This window comes from Dromiciops gliroides, chromosome 1 (genome assembly GCF_019393635.1).
Source record: "Dromiciops gliroides isolate mDroGli1 chromosome 1, mDroGli1.pri, whole genome shotgun sequence".
Lineage (NCBI taxonomy): Eukaryota > Metazoa > Chordata > Mammalia > Microbiotheria > Microbiotheriidae > Dromiciops > Dromiciops gliroides.
In genome coordinates, this window is record NC_057861.1 from 262,964,705 (window position 1) to 262,988,344 (window position 23,640).

General features: G+C 39.0%; 1 protein-coding gene across 1 annotated transcript in view; it reads left to right on the forward strand.

The window, feature by feature from the left end:
• Positions 1–23,640, forward strand: part of RP1 (RP1 axonemal microtubule associated) — a 715,393-nt gene that overhangs the window by 55,670 nt on the left and 636,083 nt on the right. Inside the window, exon 2 of the mRNA XM_043976222.1 lies at positions 4,118–4,169. Coding sequence (XP_043832157.1) covers positions 4,167–4,169 — 3 coding nt within the window. The 5' untranslated portion in view covers positions 4,118–4,166. The remainder of the gene's footprint in view (positions 1–4,117; positions 4,170–23,640) is intronic.

Consider the following 23,640-nt stretch of genomic DNA (forward strand, 5'->3'; position numbering starts at 1 on the left):
AAATAAGTAAATTTAAACTAAAAAGAAAAAAGGAAGACTTCCAATGGAGTTCTTTCCTGAAGCAGTCCATTACATCAAACCTGGGGCAGCTAGGTGGTGCAGTGGCCCTGGAGTCAGAAGGACATGAATTCAAATCTGACCTCAGACTCTTGACACTAGCTGTGTAATGCTTGGTAAGTCACAATCCCAATTGCCTTGAAAACATCTGGGGTTATATCCAGTAGTTCTGATGTATATCTTGCCACTGGACCCAGATGCCTCTGGAGGCTGGTACCTTTTCACAGACCTCCCTCACTTAAATCCAATTTATTGCAAATCATGACATCACACTGATGTCATGGTCCTCTTTGAGAACAAAAGACAAACAACAGCAACAATTACATCACTACTTATAATTTTTTTCTCCTCGGGAAAAGCAGTGACATCCTTTCACATGCTTGAAGATAGCTATCATGTGATTGATCTACCTTCTCCCCCATTCTTCTGTTGTTCAGGCTCCAGCTCTTGCACCTAGTCCTCATGTGGCATGACCTGGAGTCCCTTCACCATATTGATTGTCTGGTTGCCTTCCTCAGGATACTCCCCAGTTTATCAGTGTCCTTCCTAAAATGTGGCACCCAGAACAGAACACAATACCTCAGATATGATCTGGCCAAGGCAGAGTACAGTGGGATTATCACCTCCTTATTCCTGAAAGCTCTGCCTCCATGAATCATTTTCTACTAAACCTAGACCTAGACGGAAGTCTTCTCTTCCTGTTCTGAACTCCCATGTCATGTTGTACCACTTGAACATAATATGAGGTATTTTGCATACATTTGTTATCTTTCCTTCTAGATTATAAAGCTTGTTGAAGTTAGGGACCAAACCTGTCTTTATCTTCAGATCCCTTATAGCTCCTAACATAACAGGACATATTAAGTTCTTAATTAATATTTGTTGGATAGGTAAATGAATAAATACACATCTCTAACCATGTAGTTGATTTTAGATGCAAGTTCTGAAAACTTACCTTTGGATGTGAAGTGTACTGGGAAGAACCATAGTCTTGATTTTATTTTAAATCTGATTACCTAATGTAGAAATGGCTAATATTACTACCTCTCCCTCTTCCTCTGAGTATTTTTGTTTCCCTCTCTCCTTTTGTTTTCCAATCTAGTTGATGTTAGTTATCACATTTTTTCTTTTCAGAATTTTGTGAACAAATGCTGGGAGGGACTAGCTTGATAAGAGTTCACAGAGGTCAATGAAATAGTACATTAGTTAAATGCTTCAAAAAATCTTATCAGTTGCAGCAAATTAAAAAAAGGCATATTTTTGGGAACATTTTTCTTGGACAGGATGTAAACAGATTTGGAACAGTTAGAGAGTTTAACCTAGACTCAGGTTTATAATGTAATAATTTCCTTTGCAATTTGATAATAGTTCTCCCATTTTATACCTTAGGGAACACTTACAATTCCTTTAAAATATTAAATTCAACAAGCGTTTATTAAGCATGTAACAGTTGCAAGGGACTGTATTGGTAGGTCCTTATGGGCTCTTGAATTTAATGATGTGTGTATAGTTATTATCTATTAATGGCTTAAAACTGTACCAAAACTTGTGGAACAAGTGGAAAACTCTCTCTATCACCTACTAAGTGAAAAGCTATTTTCTAGGTTCTGGGTTTGATATGGACATAAATGAAGCAGGTTTTCCCCCAAGGAGATTTTGACTCAGTAGAGGATATAAGAGAAATGCACAGAGAGGTGTAAATAAAGCCACATGAGGTTTAGGAAGAATGTGAAATATTTTCAGCTGGGGGAGTATTCATGAAGGATCATCAGTGGTAGGTAAGTTAGATGGAGAAGAATGGTGAGGCCCACTCAGGTGGAATAAATGATGTGAGCAAAGGCAAAGAGGGGAGAAACTTTGTGAGGACTATCAACAGAACTGTCTGGTTATAATGACAGCTTCTCTCTCTCTCTCTCTCTCTCTCTCTCTCTCTCTCTCTCTCTCACTCTCTCACTCTCTCACTCTCTCACTCTCTCACTCTCTCACTCTCTCACTCTCTCACTCTCTCACTCTCACTCACTCTCTCTCTCACTCTCACTTTCTTTCTCTTTCTTCCCTCCATTCATCTGTCCATCTTTCCTTCCTTCCTTCCTTCCTTCCTTCCTTCCTTCCTTCCTTCCTTCCTTCCTTCCTTCCTTCCTTCCTTCCTTCCTTCCTTCCTTCCTTCCTTCCTTCCTTCCTTCCTTCCTTCCTTCCTTCCTTCCTTCCTTCCTTCCTTCCTTCTTTCCTTCCTTCCTTTTTCTTTCTTTTCTCATTGGGGATAAGGCTGAAAAAAAGTTAAGGCCAAGTTGTGACTAGACTTCAGTTCCAGATAAAGGAGCTCAGACTTTATTCAACAGGCAGTGTTCATAGGAATAAGGATAAGGACTGAATCTATGATTTCATTGCAATTTGGAATTCCTGGATAAATTCTACCACTGCAAATGATTAGAGTCTTAGATATCTGACTAAAACATTCAAAGGTTAAAGGACTTTTTCAGATCTATATAGTCAGTATGCTGTCAGAGATGGGACTTGAACCTTTTTCTGAGCTTTGGGGTCAGCTCTTCATCTGCCACAAAAGGACTTTCAGAAGTCAATTAGTCCCCTTCTTTCTTTTACAGATGGGAAAACTGAGACTCGGGGAGTTTAAATCACTTGTTCAAGATCATTCAGATAGTAATTGTCAAAATCAGAATTTGAACCCATGTCTTCTGACTCTAGACTCAATATCTTTGCCATTATATCATGAATGCTAAGCCACTGAAATTTGGAGGCAGTGGAATGGCATCTATTTTTACCATTATGACAGCACCATGTAGAACAGATTAGAAAGAGAACTGGAGGGAGTTACTGCTTTAAATTTGTCAAATTGATTGGATGCTTTATGAAGAACCAACCATTCTATAAATTAAGGCATCTAGGTGGGGAAGTGGATAAAGTACTGGGCCTGAAGGCAGGAAGACTCATGTTTCTGAGTTCAAATCTGGCCTTAGATGCTTACTAGCTATGTGATTCTGGCAAGTCACTTAACCCTGTTTGTCTTATTCTTGTCATCTGTTAAATGAGCTGAAGAAGGAAATGGTGAACCACTCCAGTAGCTTTGCCCAAAAAACTCTAAATGGGGTTGCAAACAGTTGTACACGACTGAAATGACTGACCAACAACAAATTATACAAATTTAGTTGTTGTTTGTCCTTTGTTCTTGAAGAGGACCATGACATCAGGAGGTGATATCAGGACTTGAAGTGAATTGGATTTAAAGTGATGGAGGGCTGTGCAAAGTCACCAACCACACTCCCTCCTCCAGAGCCATTTGGGTTCAGTGGCAAGATACATATCAGGGAGACTGGAGATAGCCCTTGATGTTTAAGGCAATTGGGATTAAGTAAGTGTCTGAGGTGAGATTTGAATTCATGTCCTTGTAACTTTGGAGCCAGTGCTCTATCCACTGTGCCACCAACTGCCCACAAATTTAGCTGGTGATATGGCAGCAATTTAAATACTTTTCAGTTTGTATATAGCTGGGCACTTTAAACTTCTTTTCAGTAGCCTGGAACTGGTCCAGGAAAAGGCACTCACCCTTAAAGGATGTATAGTCTGAGTACTAGAAAAGGGATATTTTTTCTGCCTTTTTCAGAGAATATGGGAGTAGGAGGAGGATTTTACTTTTCTTTTTATTTCTTGGAAGTCCCATATGATAGAAGGTATATGAGAAGTGAAGAATTTATGGCATGACTTGAAGATGCCTAGGATGCTCCAGGATTCTCTAGCACCTTCCTTGAGATGTATAAATCTATAGCTATCATGGTGGTTGTGAGGAGTTATAGGATTATTGGATTTAGGGTGGTAAAGACCTTAGAGAATAATCACTTTACATATGAGGAAACTGAGGCCCAGAGAGAAAAAGAGACTTTTCCCAGGTGTATTAAGTAATAGTTATGATTCAAAATCTGCTTCTCTGAATTAAGATCCAGTGGTTCTTCCAAGATATTCAGATATTGAAGAAAGTGGGAATATTTGCTGTTCTTCCCAACTAACCATAATCCATTTTAAACCTTTTGTTTCTTTGTCCATTCAGATTTTGCTCCATTGAAGACAACATCTGCATATCCATCTAAACCTGAGATATGGTAGGCATATTTTACTGACTATGACATTTAGTATCATATGATAAATCTTAAACCCTGGTATTTATATAAAACTGGGCCACCTAGCTGCCCCCAGTCCCATATAATTTTTTATTTTATTTTATTTTTTCGTGGTGAGGCAATTGGGGTTAAGTGACTTGCCCAGGGTCACAGAGCTAGTAAGTGTCAAGTGTCTGAGGCTGGATTTGAACTCAGGTCCTCCTGAATCCAGGGCCGGTGCTCTATCCACTGTGCCACCTAGCTGCCCCTAGTCCCATATAATTTTAAACACCAAACCTATAAACTTGCCACGTCATTCCATTATGTAAATGACTTATAGGTTATGCCACTGAGCTGTCTATTATGAATTAGAATGTGTAATTTTACTAATCTCTTTAGTTGATGAAAATGCCTAGTTTTAAAACTCCAATAATCATTATATAGATTTTGTTGTTGTTGTTGTGTTTTTTTAAGGCCATATTGCCTACTGCAGTCTATTGAAAAATACCAGGGTGGGGGGCAGCTAGGTGGGGCAGTGGATAAAATACTGGCCTTGGATTCAGGAGGACCTGAGTTCAAATCCAGCCTCAGACACTTGACACTTACTAGTTGTGTGACCTTGGGCAAGTCACTTAACCCTCATTGCCCCGCCAAAAAAAACCAAAACAAAACCAAAAGAATAAAAATATATGGGGTTGCCCTATTTCTGTCCCAAGTTTTAGGGAAACATAGCTGGGGTTTCTAATATATAGCTATGTAGAAATTAGAGGCTACTGCACTACTTCAGCATTTAAACATTTATCAAAGCATACTAAATATTAGTAAAGAGATAGCACATTGCTCAGAATGATCAGAAGGCCTACCTAAGAAATTGGGGAGAGAGAATAATCTGCATCCTGCCTCCTTTAGTGTTAATAGCCAAGAGCCTGACTGAGGGAGTGTAAGCTCGATGAGGCCAGGAGGAGAGAGCTGTAAGCTTCCTTCGGTCTGGAGCAGAAGTGGCTCTTACACACTGCTTAAAGCTAATTGGCTAGCATCATTCAAATCTATTGGTTTATTCGACTTGAGGGTGGTCCCTGAGCAGTAGGTACTGAAGTCAGAGCCCAGAGGGAATACCCTCTGATGGGAAAAGCTTTCAGGTAGGTGTGGTTTTGAGTGAGGTAACTTCTTGTAGGTAGTTAGCAATGTCATTCTACATTTCCTTTGAAATTCTCCTGACTCTGGGCTGGCCTTAAGAAAGGTTAGGTAAGGCTCTCTGGTTTAGGCCCTGGGGAGGTGGGGGTTGGGGCTTGGGGGTTGGGGAGGGTGGGGCCTGTGGGAATCCCAAAACCCCATTATTTTCTCACTTAGCATCTATGATTATAACCACTTCACTAAAAACAATCGTATCTTTGTAAGCCCTCATTTTAAGTTAAACAAAAAAGAAAGTGTAAACATTTGCAACACATTCAGACAAAAATATTTCCTTTGTTTTTAAATAGATGGTTGTTGTATGTTTTTCTGTGGAGTTAATAGTTAAGAACTGTCCCTTATCTATGGTGAGAAGCAGCATGGAATAGTGAGAAGAACATTAAATTTGTAGACAGAACTCTTTATTTTAGATCCTGACTTTTGGGCAAGCTGCTTAATCTGGCTGAATTTCATTTTAACTACCTGGGAAGCAAAGGTGCTAAACTAATCAAAGTACTCCACCTGGGACTCATTAAGATGTTTTAAAATATATTTTTATGACTATGTTTATTTTTTAAACTAAACTAAAATTTTTAAAAGAATGTAAATCAATTTCCCCCCACCCACTTCAAACCTATTGGGGGAAAAAGAAAAACAAAGCCTTTGTAACAAATATGCATAGGCAAGCAAAACAAATTTCCTCACTGGCTATGTCTAAAAATAGTCTTGTTTTTCACGTTTAGTCTATCACCTCTCTGTCAGAGTGTGGATAGAATGCTTCGTCATTGATTATCTGGAATCACGGTTGGTCATTGCATTTATGACTTTTAAAGCTATTTTTTCTTCAATAATATTTTATTTTTTCCCCAGTTACATGTAAAGATAGTTTTCAACATTTGAATTCCAAATTTTTCTCCTTCCTTCCCTTCCTTTTCCCCTCCCCAAGACAGAAGGAAATCTCATATAGATTATATATGTACAATCACATTAAACATATTTCTGTATTAGTCATGTTGTGAAAGAAAAATGAGAACAAAAGGGAAAAACCTCAAAGAAGAAATAAGAAAAAAGCAAAAAAAAATAGAAATAATATGATTCAATTTGCATTGATTCCACAGTTGTTGTTGTTGTTTTTTTTCTGGATATGGAGAGCATTTTCCATTATGATTCCTTTGCAATCATCTTGGATCATTGTATTGCTGGGAAGAGCAGAGTCTATCACAGATGATCATTGCACAATATTGCTGTTTCTGTGTACAACAAAGTTATTTGTTTTTAGAGTGTTGTTGGTACTATATAAATTATTCCCTGTTTTTAGTAATTTCATTTTTCATCAGTTCATACAAGTATTAAAAATTGTTTGGTTTTATAATATTGATATTATGGTATAGATTGTTCTTTTGGTTCTTTTCACTTCATTCTGTATCAATTCATTAATTTTTTTCCATATCTCTTTGAAATATTTTCCCTAATTTCTTATAGCACAATAATATTCCATTACACTGATATGCCATAATTTGCTCAGCTATTCCCCAAATGATGAACAACCCCTTAGTTTCCAATTTTATTTAGCTACCAGCACCTTGTGAAGCAGTACATAGATCACTGGGCCTGGAGTCTAGAAAAACTGCATTCAAATTTGGTCTCAGATACATATTGGCTGTAAGAAATTAATTGTGATTTGGGGTTCATCACCCCATATTTGCTTCATTATGGTCAGACTAAAAAGATGTACTCTTGAAAAAGCCCAAGAGATTGGTGTGTACTTGAAGTGATTATGGAAAAGAACAACTAAGTATCTAAGCCTCCTCTAGCAGTTCCCCTAAGCCCACATGGGCCTGGCCAAATTATAATGCAGACAGCCCAGGGGGTATGTTGAACCAATTGGAGATTCAGCATGGCTAAGACCCTCCCCTTCCTGTGGGAGAGGAAAAAAGCGGGGAGAGAGGAGCTGTGTGAGAGAGCTTCAGAGGGAACTGGAGACAGACAGCACAACTGACTCTCATTGACAAACTATGGACCCCAGGTGGTGGTGAGTGGAATCGAGTTTGGGTTTTGAGTCAGTCTTTGCTAGAGCCGGGGAACTTATTCATTTTCTCTTCCCCTATTCCATTCCTCATTGTCGTTGGCTTTATTAACTTCACCTGTGTTGTAAATTTTGTTCCCTTTAATAAAACCTGGTTTGTTTGTAGAAAAGAGGCTGTTAATCTCCTCTCTTATTAGTCTTGGAGAAATAACTAAAAAAGACAGTTTGGAAGGGAGGACACTTTGGATCTAGAGGTCTCTTATTATTTTCTGAACCCCAATATTACAGCAAGCCACCCAATTAACTCTCCCCATATTAAATTTGGCCCTTGGGGGGGGCAGCTAGATGTCGCAGTGGATAGAGCACCAGCCCTGGAGTCAGGAGTACCTGAGTTCAAATCCGGCCTCAGACACTTAACACTTACTAGCTGTGTGACCCTGGGCAAGTCACTTAACCCCCCAATTTCCTCAATAAAAAAAAAAAATTTGGCCCTTACATGGCTCTGTGAGTCTGGGAAAGTCATTGAATCTTTATTTGCCTCAGTTTCCTCAACCATAGAATGCAGATAATAATAGAACCTACCTCAAAGGGTTGTTGTGAGGATGGAATGAGATAATTGCAAAAAGTACTGATAAAGAAGGGTTCCATTCACTTCACCAGGCTGCCAAAGGGGTCCATGAAACAAAGGTTAAAATCTATTTTAAACTTATGACCTGAGGACCTTCATATGTTAATCTCTAGGCAGAGTGGGCCCTCTTCCCCCTTCTCCCCTCTCATTCCCCCCCTCCTCCCTAACTCCACCACCCCACCCTGGGAGACTCACCTATAGGTTTGCTCTATCTATATCCATTTTGAAAATAGCCTCAATAAATACTTATCAAGCCCCCAGTGTGTGTAGAACACTTACTAGGTGCTGAGGGAGAGATAGAGATGAAATATAACCTAGATTCTCCTTTTAATGAGCTCATAAAGTAAGTAGATATGGCATTTTTAGAATCATGGACCTTTAAGAGGTAGGGGAGACCTTGGAAGTCAATTAGTCTAATTTGCATATTTTCTAAATGAGAAACCTAGGCCCAAAAAGCTAGGAAGTAACAGAATTGGGACTTTTAACTCCAAATCCAGCATTATTGCCAGTACACTTACATATGTCCCTGGATATACACACACACATGTATATATATATACATACATACATATGTATACACATACATACACACACACACACACATTAGATTGCAGGAAGAGATGATTAGTCTTTTTTTTTTTTTTTGCAGGGCAATGGGGGTTAAGTGACTTGCCCAGGGTCACACAGCTAGTAATAAGTGTCAAGTGTCTGAGGCCGGATTTGAACTCAGGTCCTCCTGAATCTAGGGCCGGTGCTTAATCCACTGCGCCACCTAGCCGCCCCCGATTATTAGTCAAAATAGAGACTGGGAAATTGAATTCTGTCTCCCCTCCATTGATAAAATCCTATGATAACAAATGCCAACATCATGACAATCATGTTCCAGTCATGCCTGACTCTTTGAGACCTCATTTGTGGATTTCTTGGCAAAGATACTGGAGTAGTTTGCCATTTCTTTCTCTAGTTCATCTTAAAGATGAAGAAACTAAGACAGATACGGTTAAGTAACTTGCTGAGGTTCACACAGCTAATAAGTGTCTGAGGCCAGTTTTGACCACAGGAAGATGTCCTTTTGACTCCAGGCCTGACATTCTAATCTCTGCACCACCTAGCTGCTAGCTGCCCACCATGACAGTCTATGTTTCTCTAAAATGTTTTCAAGCCATGTTCAATGATGCATATATTTTAAGCAATGTATTATGCAACAAATTTTTCTTAAAATATGTTGTAGTGTAATGATAATTGAATTGAGTCAGGTTTGTATTTTAATTGGTGTAATGATTGGCAAATGTAGACTAAATGATTTATTGGATCCAAAATCCATTGAATGACTGAACTGCTAAATGAATTCCTTTTTGCACTCCAGGATATTAGAGACAATGAAGTATTCCTTAAAGAAATGGAAAAGGGTTTTGTGGTGAAGACTAAGAAAAATATTGTATTAAAGTGGCAAACTAGCAAATTATGACCTATTCAGAGTTTGGAGTGAGAAAGGAAAAAAGCATCACCAAACATTTGGAGCTAAAAAACAAATCTGAAGCCCTTTCTGAAGAATAGGGTGCTGAATACTCTTAGGAAAGAAAAGGAAAAAACATTTTTAAGTGCCTACTATGTGCCAGGCACTGTGCCAAGCATGTTACAAATTTCTCATTTGATCCTCACAACAACTCTGAGATGTAAGTGCTGTTATTATTCCCATTTTATAGTTGGAAAAACTGAAAAACATAGAAAATGATGAAATAATTTGAATAGATTTGAGAATCCTCAGCATAGAGATGACAATTAAATCCACAGAAGCTCTTGAGATCACCAAGTGAAAAATATAAAGGGGTAGTTGGAGTTAGTAGGTATGACCTAGATGAGATGCTGGCAAAGCTGACTGAGAAGGAACAGTCAGTTAGGAAGACAACCAGGAAAGAGTGATATTCCAGAAGAAAAGTGACTGACTGATTGATATATGAAAAATCATATTGCTGTATTTCATCTCTCTTTTTTTTTTTTTGCGCGGGGCAATGGGGGTAAGTGACTTGCCCAGGGTCACACAGCTAGTAACTGTCAAGTGTCTGAGGCCGGATTTGAACTCAGGTCTTCCTGAATCCAGGGCTGGAGTTTTATCCACTGCGCCACCTAGCCAACCCCTGTATTTCATCTCTATTTGGAAATTTTTATAGTTGTACATTATTATTTCTCAGTATATCAATTTATTTATTATACTTCATTGTATACTCAGTAGGGACAAGACTTACACTGAAGTCACTGGAAATAAAATATTTCCAACATTTCTTTGGGAGTTTTTATAGTATGATGAAGATACTCAGAAATTACAGGCTCACTTGACTGTATTCTGACAATTTTTGTATAGTTTTGAATTAAAGTGATTTTCATCAGTAAAATTACCTACTTTCTCCAATCTTTAATATATCTGCTTTTGCATTATCTTATCCATGATAAGCATGTTTTTTTCATAGAAACAGCTTGCAACTGTTTTTTAATTTGTTCCCCACTGCCCCCCACTGTTTTTTCAAAGGTAAGAAGTCTATTTAGATCACACTATAGAGGAACACATTCTCCATTTACCTTGTTTTCTGAGCATTTACTTACATGTTTTGCGGCAATACTTTGTCAGTTTGGGACATTGATTTTCATTTTTGACTACACTTTCCTTTACATTTTTGTGTGATTGATCCTATTTCATTGTGGCCTTGAATGATCCTTGAAATGCTTGACTTCTCTTCACCACCAGCTGCTGCAATATCTCTAACAGTTATTGAGGTATGCTCTTTAAGACCAACAACTTTGTGTGTTTCCTTGGAGAATTAAAAGCATGGTAAAAGACATCAATTAAAAATGTATAACACAAAAACCAGCATGCAGCTGACAGAGAACTAAAGGTAGGGAAGGAAGTTAGGAGGCATAGTGGATCGAATGTTGGCCCTGGAGTGAAGCCGACCTGAGTTCAAATTTGGCCTCAGACACTTACTAACTGGATGAATCTGGGCAAGTCACTTAACTTTTGTCTGACTCATTTTGCTCAACTATGAAATGAAAATTATCATAGAGCCTACCTCACAGGGTTGTTGTGAGGATCAAGTGAGATATAGAAGTGCTTTCTATACTGCCTGGCACATAGTAGGTGCTAAAAAGTGATTCTTCCCTTTCCACCTACCAGTATAATTTTATCTAGTCAAATTTAGCTATTCTGAGTTGGTTTGGTGTCAGTAGAATCCTATACACATAACTGTTACTGACACAAAATGAAACCAATATCACAGTTATTATTTGTCTCAAGTAATTCACAAAAAAACTATATATATGTGTGTGTGTGTATGTATATATAAACATAAATATCTATGTATATATGTGTGCATGTATATATAAATATACATATATGCATATATACACACATATATTGGCAGGGCAATGAGAGTTAAGCAACTTGCCCTGGGTCACACAGCTAGTAAGTGTCCAGTGTTTGAGGCTGGATTTGAACTCAGGTCCTCCTGAAACCAGGGCTGGTGCTTTATCTACTGTACCATCTAGCTGCCCCCTATATATTTTTATAAACATAGAAATCTCACTCTGTTGTAAGGGGCTAAAATTCTAACTATACTGTCTAAAATATCTAATGAGTGGTTGCCAATAAATTATAAGCTTTAGCAAGAGTTTAGACTTTTAGGCATTTATTAAAGAGAATAAGAATTTGGTGGAGAGAGAAAGGCCTAGATTCATCTATCTATCAAAGGGAGAGTGCATTTTTAGCTCCACTCTCCACCAGAGTCCTGATGAAAGAGAGTGAGAGAGCCAGCCTCTCCCCCTTCTTCCTCCCACAAGCAAACATCACTTCCTGACGCCAAAGAAAAGCAACATGGCTTGCCCTCATATGCCTTCTCCTCATGGCGGAGCTTTCCTACAGTAAATCTCCAGCAGGTGGCGTCATTCCAATCATTACATCTCTCAACAAGAATGAAGGCAGCACTAGGACCCAGTTTTCAGGAAGCTCTCAGGTTGGGGAAAGCAAAGTAAAAAGCAGAATGAGTACCAGTGGTTCTCAATACTTATTCTCCTTCAATCCTAGAAACCCCCACTCCTGGATGTTCATCAAACATTCTGCCCCTTCCCTAGCTATAGTTAAATTTGTCACCTGTCTTCTCCACTGATCTTCCAAGGTAAGATCAACTCCCTTTGCCCTCCATTAATCCCTGGGTCACAGATGGTGGACCACAGGTTTTTACTCATTCAAGTAACCCTGATTGGGAACTGGAGACTGCCAGGTGAGAACTTGCTGCTTGAGGGATAAGTATTCACAGGTTCTCACTACCTAGGTCATTTAAGGGGGAACTCAAGCTTGACAGGTAAGAATCTAGTGCCTGAGAGGTATGTATTCAGAGCTTGTCATTTGGTTGGTTATTTTATAGAGGAGTTAGCACCTACTAAGTGACCACTCCGAGGGAGTTGATAGCTACTAAGTGACAACTTAGACACTGGGAGTTCACACCTAGGCACTGAGGCTCCACCCCCTAACTCAGTATATAAAGAACCAACCCAGGTACCAGGATCCCAAAGCTAAGAGACTGAAGGCTACATAGCATATCTGAAAGCTGAAGACTGGATTGCTGACAAGATCCCTGGAGATCTCTGGAAGCTGAGGCAGCCTGACACTCTGACAACATATTGAAGTTGGTAAAGGTTGGACTCGTTGCCCCCACAAATGGAGTCCAACGATGTACCCAGAAACTGGGAGTCTAGGAAAAACAAAGGGATGGGCTCATTGTCCTTTCAAACTGGAGTACTCTGTGGGATCCAACCTTTACTCCTTCCCTCACAGGAATATGCCCACATTCCTCTAAGAGGCCCCACCAGGTGCTTCTCAGCCCAGAGGTACTCCCCTTATGCTCAGGTGACCCAGGACTCTGAGAACAAGAGGCTGACTACCTATTTGAAATTGGGAGCGTCCATCTGGAATTATGTTCCTGCAGGGCCAGCCCAGGCTGACCTTGTGCAGTGGTTTAGACCCTGGGAAATAGGACCAAGGACAGTGGCTGATGAGGAATACAGCTGGACTACAGGTCAGCACCTGCTTCCCTCGGTAATCAGTCAGAGCCAGGAGGAAGCAATCAGTTGCATCCAGGAGGCAGAAGAAGAAGAAGAAGACTGTATACCTCCCCAAAAGGTGGTCATACAGGTACCAAACCAAAGATCTGCCTCCTTGCCACCTATGCACGCACCCAGGCCGTGCCCGAAGGCCAGGAAAAGACTCATCTTTGACTGATCAGCCCCATCCCTGGCCCCTCAGAAGACTGGTTGGCTCAGCCCATTAATGACTTTGTGACCTTGATTTCATCATTTCTCTTGACTAGGAGTCAGTTTCCTTTACTCTCCAATGAGGTACTTCTGCTAAATAACCCTTGCGATTTTGAACTGCTCTAAGTTTATAATATTTTATATTCTCACCTTTGAAATTAAATATTCCCATGGGGAAAAATTATGAAGTGTTGCCCTCTTAGATGGGAGGGGCGGGAGGGGCGGGAGGGGCGGGAGGGGCGGGAGGGGCGGGAGGGGCGGGAGGGGCGGGAGGGGCGGGAGGGGCGGGAGGGGCGGGAGGGGCGGGAGGGGCGGGAGGGGCGGGAGGGGCGGGAGGGGCGGGAGGGGCGGGAGGGGCACCAACAATACAGAGGGAACTCTAGATCATATAAAAACAGAAGATATCAGTAAAATCTATTTTTTTTTTAGCGCGGCAATTGGGGTTAAGTGACTTGCCCAGGGTCACACAGCTAGTAAGTGTTAAGTGTCTGAGGCCGGATTTGAACTCAGGTACTCCTGAATCCAGGGCCGGTGCTCTATCCACTGAGCCGCCTAGCTGCCCCAGTAAAATCTATTTTAAATATATATACATATAAAATGCTACTTCAGTGTCCCCATTTGTAGTTTTTTAAATATTTTCCCCTTAAACCACATTTTAGTTAATTGGTCCTATTTACCAGGTCTCAGTATTATCCAAGGGTTCTGATGCCTAATTGAGTTGGTATTTCTACTTTGCTTAGCTTGTTGCTCATATTTTGCACTGAGGCCATGAATTTTATGACTCTCACTTCTTTGATTTTGCTTCTATTGACTTCTGGGTATCTCAGCTGTAATTCCTCTTCCTATATTGCGATTATATTATATTTTTTATATATTATATAAATAGCTTTGTCAATAATCAAATCAAACAATGAGATTTCTCAAAAACATGTCTTAGGGAATTAAAAATCGTAGTTGTTACACATGAAAAATATAATAAAAACAAAAATTGAAACATTCTTGGGGCAGCTAGATGGCGCAGTGGTTAAAGCACCGGCCCTGGATTCAGGAGGACCTGAGTTCAAATCCGGCCTCAGACACTTAACACTTATTAGCTGTGTGACCCTGGGCAAGTCACTTAACCCCCATTGCCTAAAGAAAAAAAAAACTTGAAGAGAGAAACATTCTCTAAAACTTAATATTACTATAGTCGCCCCTGTGGAGGATAAATTGAGAAGACAATTGCTGTGATATTAATTTAAAAATAATTTTCATCTTTGTTTCATCACTTTTTGCATCATCTGCCTAATTATCTTCATGCCATTATGAGAAATTAAAGAATTTAATATAATTGGTAACAGATGTCAAGGCCAAATCCAACACTGTATTTATCATGACTCCTCAGATAATTATGGGGGTTACCATAAAAGAACAGAGAAATGATGGGATATGAGCATTTCCATACTTGAGCAATATATACTGCTCATGCAGTATGTCAGGCTTAAAATAGGTGGATGGAATATACGTCCATGCCACCAAACATATTGGCGGAAACTGAGTCAGACTTAATCAGATGCATGGGATTGAGATGTCTATGGCATCAGGCATATAGGAGGGGGGTGTAAAAGACAGGTGTAGAATGAGATGGGTGGGATGAAAACTTCCAGCCAACTGTATAATATTGTGAAGAAAAATTAAACCAAGAGAAACCAACCTCAACGTTTGTCAAAAGCTGTTCCCTCAGCCATACCTTGACTTCATGCATGTCTCCCCTCAGTTCGGTTTCTGCTCTTGCATGTATTCCTCTTGTGATCAGATGGCATCTTGGCCAACTGGCATCTGATAACTCAGAATGAAGGCAATTAATGTCTTAAATGATAGGTTCCCATAAGCCAAGTCTCATATGGATTTAAAAATTGAGGATAATGATCACAAAAAATGTGACTGTACCTTGACTCAGAATATACTATACAATTAGGCAATAATTTCAAATGATAGCTTTTTTTACTAAGTATACAGTTACTTTTGTGAAAAATCAGAACATATTTAAATACAAGTTAAAACACAACACAATCTTAAAACTTTTTTAAAAAAGAAAACTTTTACAAATGTTCCCCATTTCTTTTTTTTTTTGAATATGTTTATCAAAAATAATACTTCTAGAATCAATTTACACTTGCCATGGCAACCAATTTGCCAGGGAAATGCTTTATAGAGTTTGATCAAATAATCAGTTGAGAAAAAAAAAATAACAAAAACAAACAACTCAGAATATGGGAGCACAATACTCCCAGAATTAACATTTTATTATGAAATCAAAACCATCTTGCATTGTTTTAAAATAGAGATAAACAAATACAACAAAATACACATGGGAGAATGAAAGACAATGAAATTCAAACTAGGGAAATCTAAATGAATATGAACTTAACATTAATAAGAGTATTACAAAACATAAACTTGATCACATGAATATAAAAAGTTTTTACAAATATTCTTTCTTCCCCCTCTTCTTTCCGCAAGCAAATGTCACTTCCTGACACCAAAGAAAAGCCGCATGGCTTACCCTCAGTGGCCTTCTCCTCATGGCGGAGCTCTCCTACAGTGTCTCCAGCAGGTGGCGTCATTCCAATCATTGCACTGTATATGTATGTCTGTCCATTTCTGTCTCTGTCTCTATTTCCCTATCAAAAAATGTTGGGTTTGGATTAGATGAGCTTTTTTTTTTTTTTTTTTTTTTTTTTTTGCGGGGCAATGGGGGTTAAGTGACTTCCCCAGGGTCACACAGCTAGTAAGTGTCAAGTGTCTGAGGCCAGATTTGAACTCAGGTCCTCCTGAATCCAGGGCTGGTGCTTTATCCACTGCGACATATAGCTGCCCCAGATTAGATGAGCTTTAAGGTCTCTTCTGGTACTCAATCCTACCCTTACCTGAATCTGAATATTTTCCTGGATTTCATTGTGCCAGGGTTGTTCAGTTTTCCCTTTGTAGGATCTTATTATTTGATTTTCATGGGCATCTCTGTTTTTTAGTTATCATTCTGCAATGTGGGCAGAAGCTATCCAGAACCAGTGAGGTAAGGGGTTGGCACTTTGAAAGGCAGACAAAAATCCAGGGTGGAGAGAGGCTGAAGTTTCCACAACCCATAATTGCAAAAGGTCAGAAAAATTAAATTCAGCAAACATTTGTTAGATGCCTCTTTTTGTTCAGTTTGATGTTGGTTGTCAGAGGTAGAGTGAGAATAGAAAATGAGGACCATTTGTATACTGGTTTAAGTTTTGTGATGTGCTCTATCTATATACATCATCTAATTTGATGCTCACAACCACTCCATGGAATATGAAGGAGAGTAAGTCAGTCAACAGGTGTTTATTAATCATTTACTAAGTGCCAGGTTCTGTATTAAGCCCTAGGGATAGAAAGAAAGGCAAAAAAGTTCTTGCTATCATTGTAATGGCAAAAACATTTAAATGACTATACATATATACAGTGTAAATGGAAGGTAACTTCAGAAGGAAGGCATGAACAGGAATATGTGTGTGGAAGGGAGTAAAGGGCTGGGAAAGACTTACTGCAGAAGGTGGGATTTGAGCTGAATTGTGAAAGAAGTCAGGGCTGAAAGGTGGGGTAGTGGATAGAATACAAGGCCTGGAGTTTGGAGGATCTGAGTTCAAAGCCAGCCCCTTGTACTTACTAGCTGTGTGACCCTAGGCAAGTCTCTTGACCCTATTTGCTTCAGTTTCCTCATCTGTAAAATGAGCTGGAGGAGGAAATAACAAAGCACTGCAGTATTTTTGCCAAGAAAAACCCAAATGGAGTCACGAAGAGTCAGACACAACTGAAAATGATTGCACACACTCACAGGAATGCTTATATGTGGAGGTAAGGAAAGGAGCATATTCCAGGAATGGGGAACAGCCAGAGAAAAGGCAGAGTCAGGAACCAGAATTGTCTGAGAGTAGCAGCTCAAAAGTCAGCATCACTGTATCGTATAGGGGAACAAAGAGTAAAAAGATTGGGAAGGGGGGGCAGCTAGGTGGTACAGTGGATAAAGCACCGGCCCTGGATTCAGGAGGACCTGAGTTCAAATCCGGCCTCAGATACTTGATATTTACTAGCTGTATGACTTTGGGCAAGTCACTTAACCCTCATTGCCCCGCAAAAAAACCAAAAACAAACAAAAGCAAATTAGAGAAGTAGAAGAAAAATTGGGGAAAGAAATAAAAATAATGCAAGAGTACCATGAAAAAGAAATACAACAATTTACTGAGGAAAATAACTCCCTAAAAATAGATCTAGCCAAATGGAAAAGGAAGTACAAAAGGTCACTGAAAATAATAATTCTTTGGGGCAGCTAGATGGTGCAGTGGATAGAGCACTGGCCCTGGAGTCAGGAGTACCTGAGTTCAAATCTGGCCTCAGACACTTAACACTTACTAGCTGTGTGACCTTGGGCATGTCACTTAACCCCAATTGCCTCACTTAAAAAAAAATATATTGGGAAGGTAGGAGAGGGCCAGGTTGTTCGGGTCTTTAAATGTCAGAGGATTTTATATTTTATTATGGAGGTAAAAGGGAGCCTCTGGAATTTGTTTTAGGAATAATGGACATGGTCTCAGTTGCACTTTAAGAAAATCGTTTTGGTAGCTGAGTAGAAGATGCATTCCAGTGAGAAGAGACTTGAGACGAGGAGACTGATAAGAAAGGTACTATAGTTGCCTAGGCATGAGGTGATGAGACCTTGATTAGGGTAACAACTGTGTGAATGGAGAGAGAGGGACATATATGAAGCATCTGCAAAGGTAAATGTGCCAAGACGTAGCAAGAGATTATATACGTGGGATGAGTGTAGGTGAGGAGTTGAGGACGAAACTAAAGTTTTGGGCCTTCATTATTGGAAGGATGATTGTGCCAGTGACAGTAATAGGGAAGTTGGGAAGAAAGGACTGTTAGGGAAGAAAGATACTGTTTTGGACATAATTAGTTTGAGATATGTATCAGAGAGTTCAAGATGTCCAGAAAGGCAATTGGCGATAGAGCTCAAAAGAAAGATTAGGGTTGGATATACAGATCTAGGAATCATTTAGATGGAAAAAAATAATTGAATCCATGGTAGTTGATGAGATGGCCAACTGAAATAGCATAAAGGGATAAGAGAAGTGGACCCATGAGAGAGTATTGGTGGACAACTGTGGTTAGTAGGCATGGTCTAGATGAAAATACAGGAAAGGAGACTGTGGAATGGGTAGACAGGTAGGAGAATTACCAAGTGAGAAGAGTGTCACAGAATCCTAGAGAGGAGGGAGTGTCAGGGAGAAGAGGGTGATTGACAGTGTCAAAGGTTGCATAGCAGTCAAGATGGATTGAGGATTGAAAAAACGTAAATATAGCTAATTTTTTTCCTGTTTTACAGGTGGTTGAAATTGTGGTTGTGAGAGGTTTAGTGACTTGGCTTTTTTTTTTTTTTAAAGTGAGGCAATTGGGGTTAAGTGACTTGCCCAGGGTCACACAGCTAGTAAGTGTTAACTGTCTGAGGCTAGATTTGAACTCAGGTACTTCTGACTCCAGGGCCGGTGCTCTATCCACTGCGCCACCTAGCTGCCCCTAGTGACTTGTTTTGAGTCAGTTACCTAGCAAGTGTGATTTGAACTCAGTTCTTCTTGACTTCAGTTCCAGCAAAGATGAGAATTGACTCAGTCCAAGCCATCAAGGGATCTAGAATTCAGGGAATTCAGATAGAGGCCAGGGGTTTGGCATTGTTTGTATTCAGGTGCAAGGTGAAAGTCTCAGTCTGTTATGCTGGGTTTTGGTGACAACAGAATCGGGCAGGTCAGAAGAGGCAGTGAATACATACAGTGAGTCCATAGCACAAAACGCAGTCAAAAGTCCAGGAGATCGGGGCAGCTAGGTGGTGTAGTGGATAGAGCACTGGCCCTGGATTCAGGAGGACCTGAGTTCAAATCCAGCTTCAGACACTTGACACTTACTAGCTGTGTGACCCTGGGCAAGTCACTTAACCCCAATTGCCTCGCCAAAAAGAAAAAAAAAAGTCCAGGAGATCTGTACAAACATGCCTGCTATCTAGGTAGGCAGAATCAGGAAAGAGCAGGGAGATAGCTAGTTTTGAGGAGGGAGACCAAGTTTTAGTGTCCTGGACTTCACCCCATGCCTATGTGAAGATAAACACAGAAAGTTCCTGATGCAGAACAGATTTCAAGGTTCAAAGGTTCAGCACGGGCATGAAGGAAGAAACATAGGGGTTGTTTCACATGGCCAGCACAATAGGGTCTCTGCTGTTTTCTGTTCTAAGCTTATGCATCCTGCTTGGTGGCAGATGAGGGATGCCTGTCTAGGGATGCTGCTCATATTCATCTTGTGAAGTGCTGAATGGTCAAACTGTGTTTACCTCATAGCCTGAGCGAGGCAGGCTTCCTTTGGTGCCACCGATTATAATTGTGAGGGAGCTAATGTTCATGACTTAGGGAACTGGGAACAAGCAAGTCTCAGAAGTCAAGGCAAGTAGGGGGTCAAGAATCCAGAAGGGCAGCTAAGGTGGAGATAATGGCACCAGAAATAGAACCCACCAAGAGAGAGCCTTTATAAACAGAGACTCTCTGCAAAGTGATATTTGCTTATTGTCAGGAGAGATGTCTCTCTGGAGAAAGTTAAGTGTTTAACTACTGATAGAGGTCTGTATTGAAGGAAAACAATAGCTTTAGCCTAACTTTTAATAATACTGTAAACTTTTAACCAGTGGTTTGTCACAAAATATGCATCTGGTGCAAAAGTGTACAGCTGCGATTTATTTTCTTTTGTGAATTGAATCATAATAAGTCAGAAAAAAAGATACAGATTGTTTTTTTTTAAAGCAGCGGAATAGGCAGAAGTTGTCAGAATGTGTGAGCTAAAGGAATGAGCTGTCATTGGGATCCTCTTCTCTGTACTCTTGAGATAATGTACAAAATAGAGATGGGAAGCTTGCTCAAGTTCTGATTAGGAAAAGCATCTTCAAATCAGATTAGGCCACTGGTAGTCATTAGAGGGAACAGTTGCCATCTGTGGAGATACTATTTTGTAAAATCCAGAAACACATTCCAATTCCACAACCGAGCAGTGCAATCGGACTGTGTCTTCAGAAACATACACTCTTTTGTCTGTCTTGGGGTGCCACTTATATTCATTTTGAGCAACGCTGAATAGCCAAACTGTTTACCTTGATAACCATATGCTTTCGAGCTACAAAGATGTAGCCTTAAACAGTATGACTACTAAGGGGAGAAGCAGTTTAAGTCATTATCTTTTCTTTTTGTAATGAATATTCTGAAAATTGTCACAGGATTATTTATTACAATAGGATGAAGTGTCAACCATGTTGTCTTTAAGCAGCACAATAAACATTTTTTCTTACATAAAGAAATAAGAATCTGAGGTTGTCGGGTCTGAGCAATGGGTGAGAAATATTTACATATTAATTATGTGCTTTCTTGTGAATATGCCACAAAGATAAAAAAATTATACAAAAGAAATTCTAATTAGAAATATACCTGAACTTCTGAACCTGCAACTCAGCGGATTTATTTCTGACCGTCATCCAACCAAAATGTGTGCTGACTGGTGATTAGCATCAATTCAGATTAAGTTAATTGGCTTTAGCCAATCCCTAGGCAGACAGACACTCATTTGGATTAAACCTGAAAGTGTTTCATTGCACAAAGTGAAGTGGTTACATGACCAGTGAAATTTATATAAGTTAAAAAAATTGTAAATCTTAAAAAAACCAAAACCTTTAAAACAAGACTTCAATTCCTGGTGAGTATAGAAACATCTTTCATTTTTTTTCTGAAGTAAGATTATTTTTAGTTAATTTCATGGAGTTTTTCTTTTTAGTTAAATTTTGCTAATGCTCTATCTTTATATTGGATATAAAACTATTATCAGGCTACAAAATGGTAATAGATCGTGTCCAGCACACCAGCAGTGTTAACAGTATGGTGTCATTGAAGATATAAGGAATAATCTAAGTACTCTAAAAATCTTTAGTTTGTATTTTAGAAAACTATTAAGTAAATTGCATTTACTCAAATGTGAATAAAGTTGACCTGAAATAAAGTGTGTAGCATATTATCATATGTGAAATTCTTTTATTTAGTTTCTTTTATATTAAATGTATGAAGTATTATTAGGGGTGAAAAGCTAGACTTAGTTATCTTTTTCAGTTTTAGACTTACTATTTATAAATTGCTCTAATTTATACTACATAATAAAATAATGAAATGTTATATATTAAAAAGCCTGTCTTTTGTCTGATCAAGGGAGAAAGAAAAAGCTATTTGGGAGAGGTAGATGTTTAGCTTACTGTAAGATATTTTGTTGACTCAACATTACCATTTTAATTATCATAGTAAATCAATGGATTCTTAAAAAATACTCCATTTAGTATTTTAAAAACTCCATAGTTTAACCTCAGACAATGGATTGACTAAAAAGACAACTGCAGACATGGGAAGGTAGAGTAGGTTGTCTTAAAATGACTTTTTATTGTTGTTCTTTAGACTAATTAGGTACATTAAACTGACTCGGATTACCTCTTTCTCAAGTTCCAAATATACATGTATAAATATGTGTATACATGCATGTATATACATATATACATATACACATATGTGTGTGTATAGATAGATGATGGTTTTGAGGGAGGTCTGAGGGAGCTAAGGGGTGTTATTTTAGTAATATTGACAATTCCTTGCAAGAAAACCATCTGTAACAATGCAGACAGAACAATTTATGTTCTTAGATTATTTCATCTAGGAAAACAAACCAACATCATATAGCCTGTATCATTTAGACTCATGACTTGAATGGAGGGAAGTGGGGAAGGGAAGAGAACAAGCATTTATTAAGCACTTACTGTGTGGCAGTCACTGTGCTAAGTGCTTTAGAAATATGATCTTATTTGAATATAGGTATTTCATCCAGCTCTTTAGCCAATATACCATTTGCCTTTTGTGTAAATAATCAATGGATCAGTAAACATTTATTAAGTGCCTATTGGGTGCTAGGCACTGGGCTAAGTTTTGGCAAAAGACAATCCCTGCCCTCAAGGAACTCACGATCTAAAGGAGAAAACAAAGCAAACTATATACAGGATAAATAGGAAATAATGAACAGAGGGAAGGCACTGGAATTGGGAGGGTTTGGGGAAGGCTTCCAGTAAAAGATGGAATTTTAGTTAGGACTTAAAGGAAGCCAGAGAGGTCAGTAGTTATTGTGGAGGAGAGAGAACATTCCAGGCATTGGGAATAACCAGAGAAAATGTCTGGAGCTGAGAGATGGAGTATCTTCTTGGAACAACCAGAAGGCCAGTGTCAGAGTATGTCTTGTAATGTATACAAATACCAGAAAGGTAGGAGAGGGACTAGGTTAGGAAGGTCTTTCAGTGCCAAGAAGATCATTTTGTATTTGAACTTGGAGGAAATAGGAACTCAGAGGCATTTTATAAGTAGAGGAGTGACATGATCTGATCTAGGTAATGGCTGAGTAGAGAATGGATTGGAGTGGGGAGACATTTGAGGCAGGCCGACCCACTAGCAGCCTATTGCAATAATCCAGGTGTGAGGTATAAGGGCCTATAGCAGAGATGTGGCACTGTCAGAGGAGAGAATGCTGCATATTTAAGAGAAATTGCAAAGGTAAAATTGACAGGACTTGGCAAAAGCTTGGATATAGGGAGTGAAAGAGAGTGTGAAATCTAGGTTGCAAGCCTGAGAAACTAGGAGCATGGTGTTGTCCTTTATAATAATAAAGATATAGGGGTGGGGATGGTTTAGGGGGAAACAAACAAAAATATACACACACGTGTGCATACATTTGTGTTTATATATATATGCATGTTTATATACAGGTGTGTGCTCATATATGTATATGTGTATATATATACAAACACACACACATATATCTATATGTACACATCTATTTTAAATAAATATATACACATATACACACATGGGGAATTAAATCATGTAAGTGTATGTACATAATAAACACATGTGTATATATGATCAGACTATGCATATATGGATAGATATAGATATTGTAAATGTTGCATATATATTTATATGGATGGATCAATTTATCTATAAACTTCAAAGGGCAAGGAATTTACTTCATTGCTTAAAATAAGTAGAAGTTAAATATTAATAAATATTACATATGTCATTCTATTTTCCTTTGTACATTCTCTTTTTTTTTAATCATTATTCTCTTTTGAGACTGGGTCTTCCTGTCTTGCCCAGATTAGAAGTGCAGCGCAGAAGCTTTGACCTTTTCCATTTCTGATCTAGGTGACCCCCTCCTTAGGCAGCTTAGTGGCC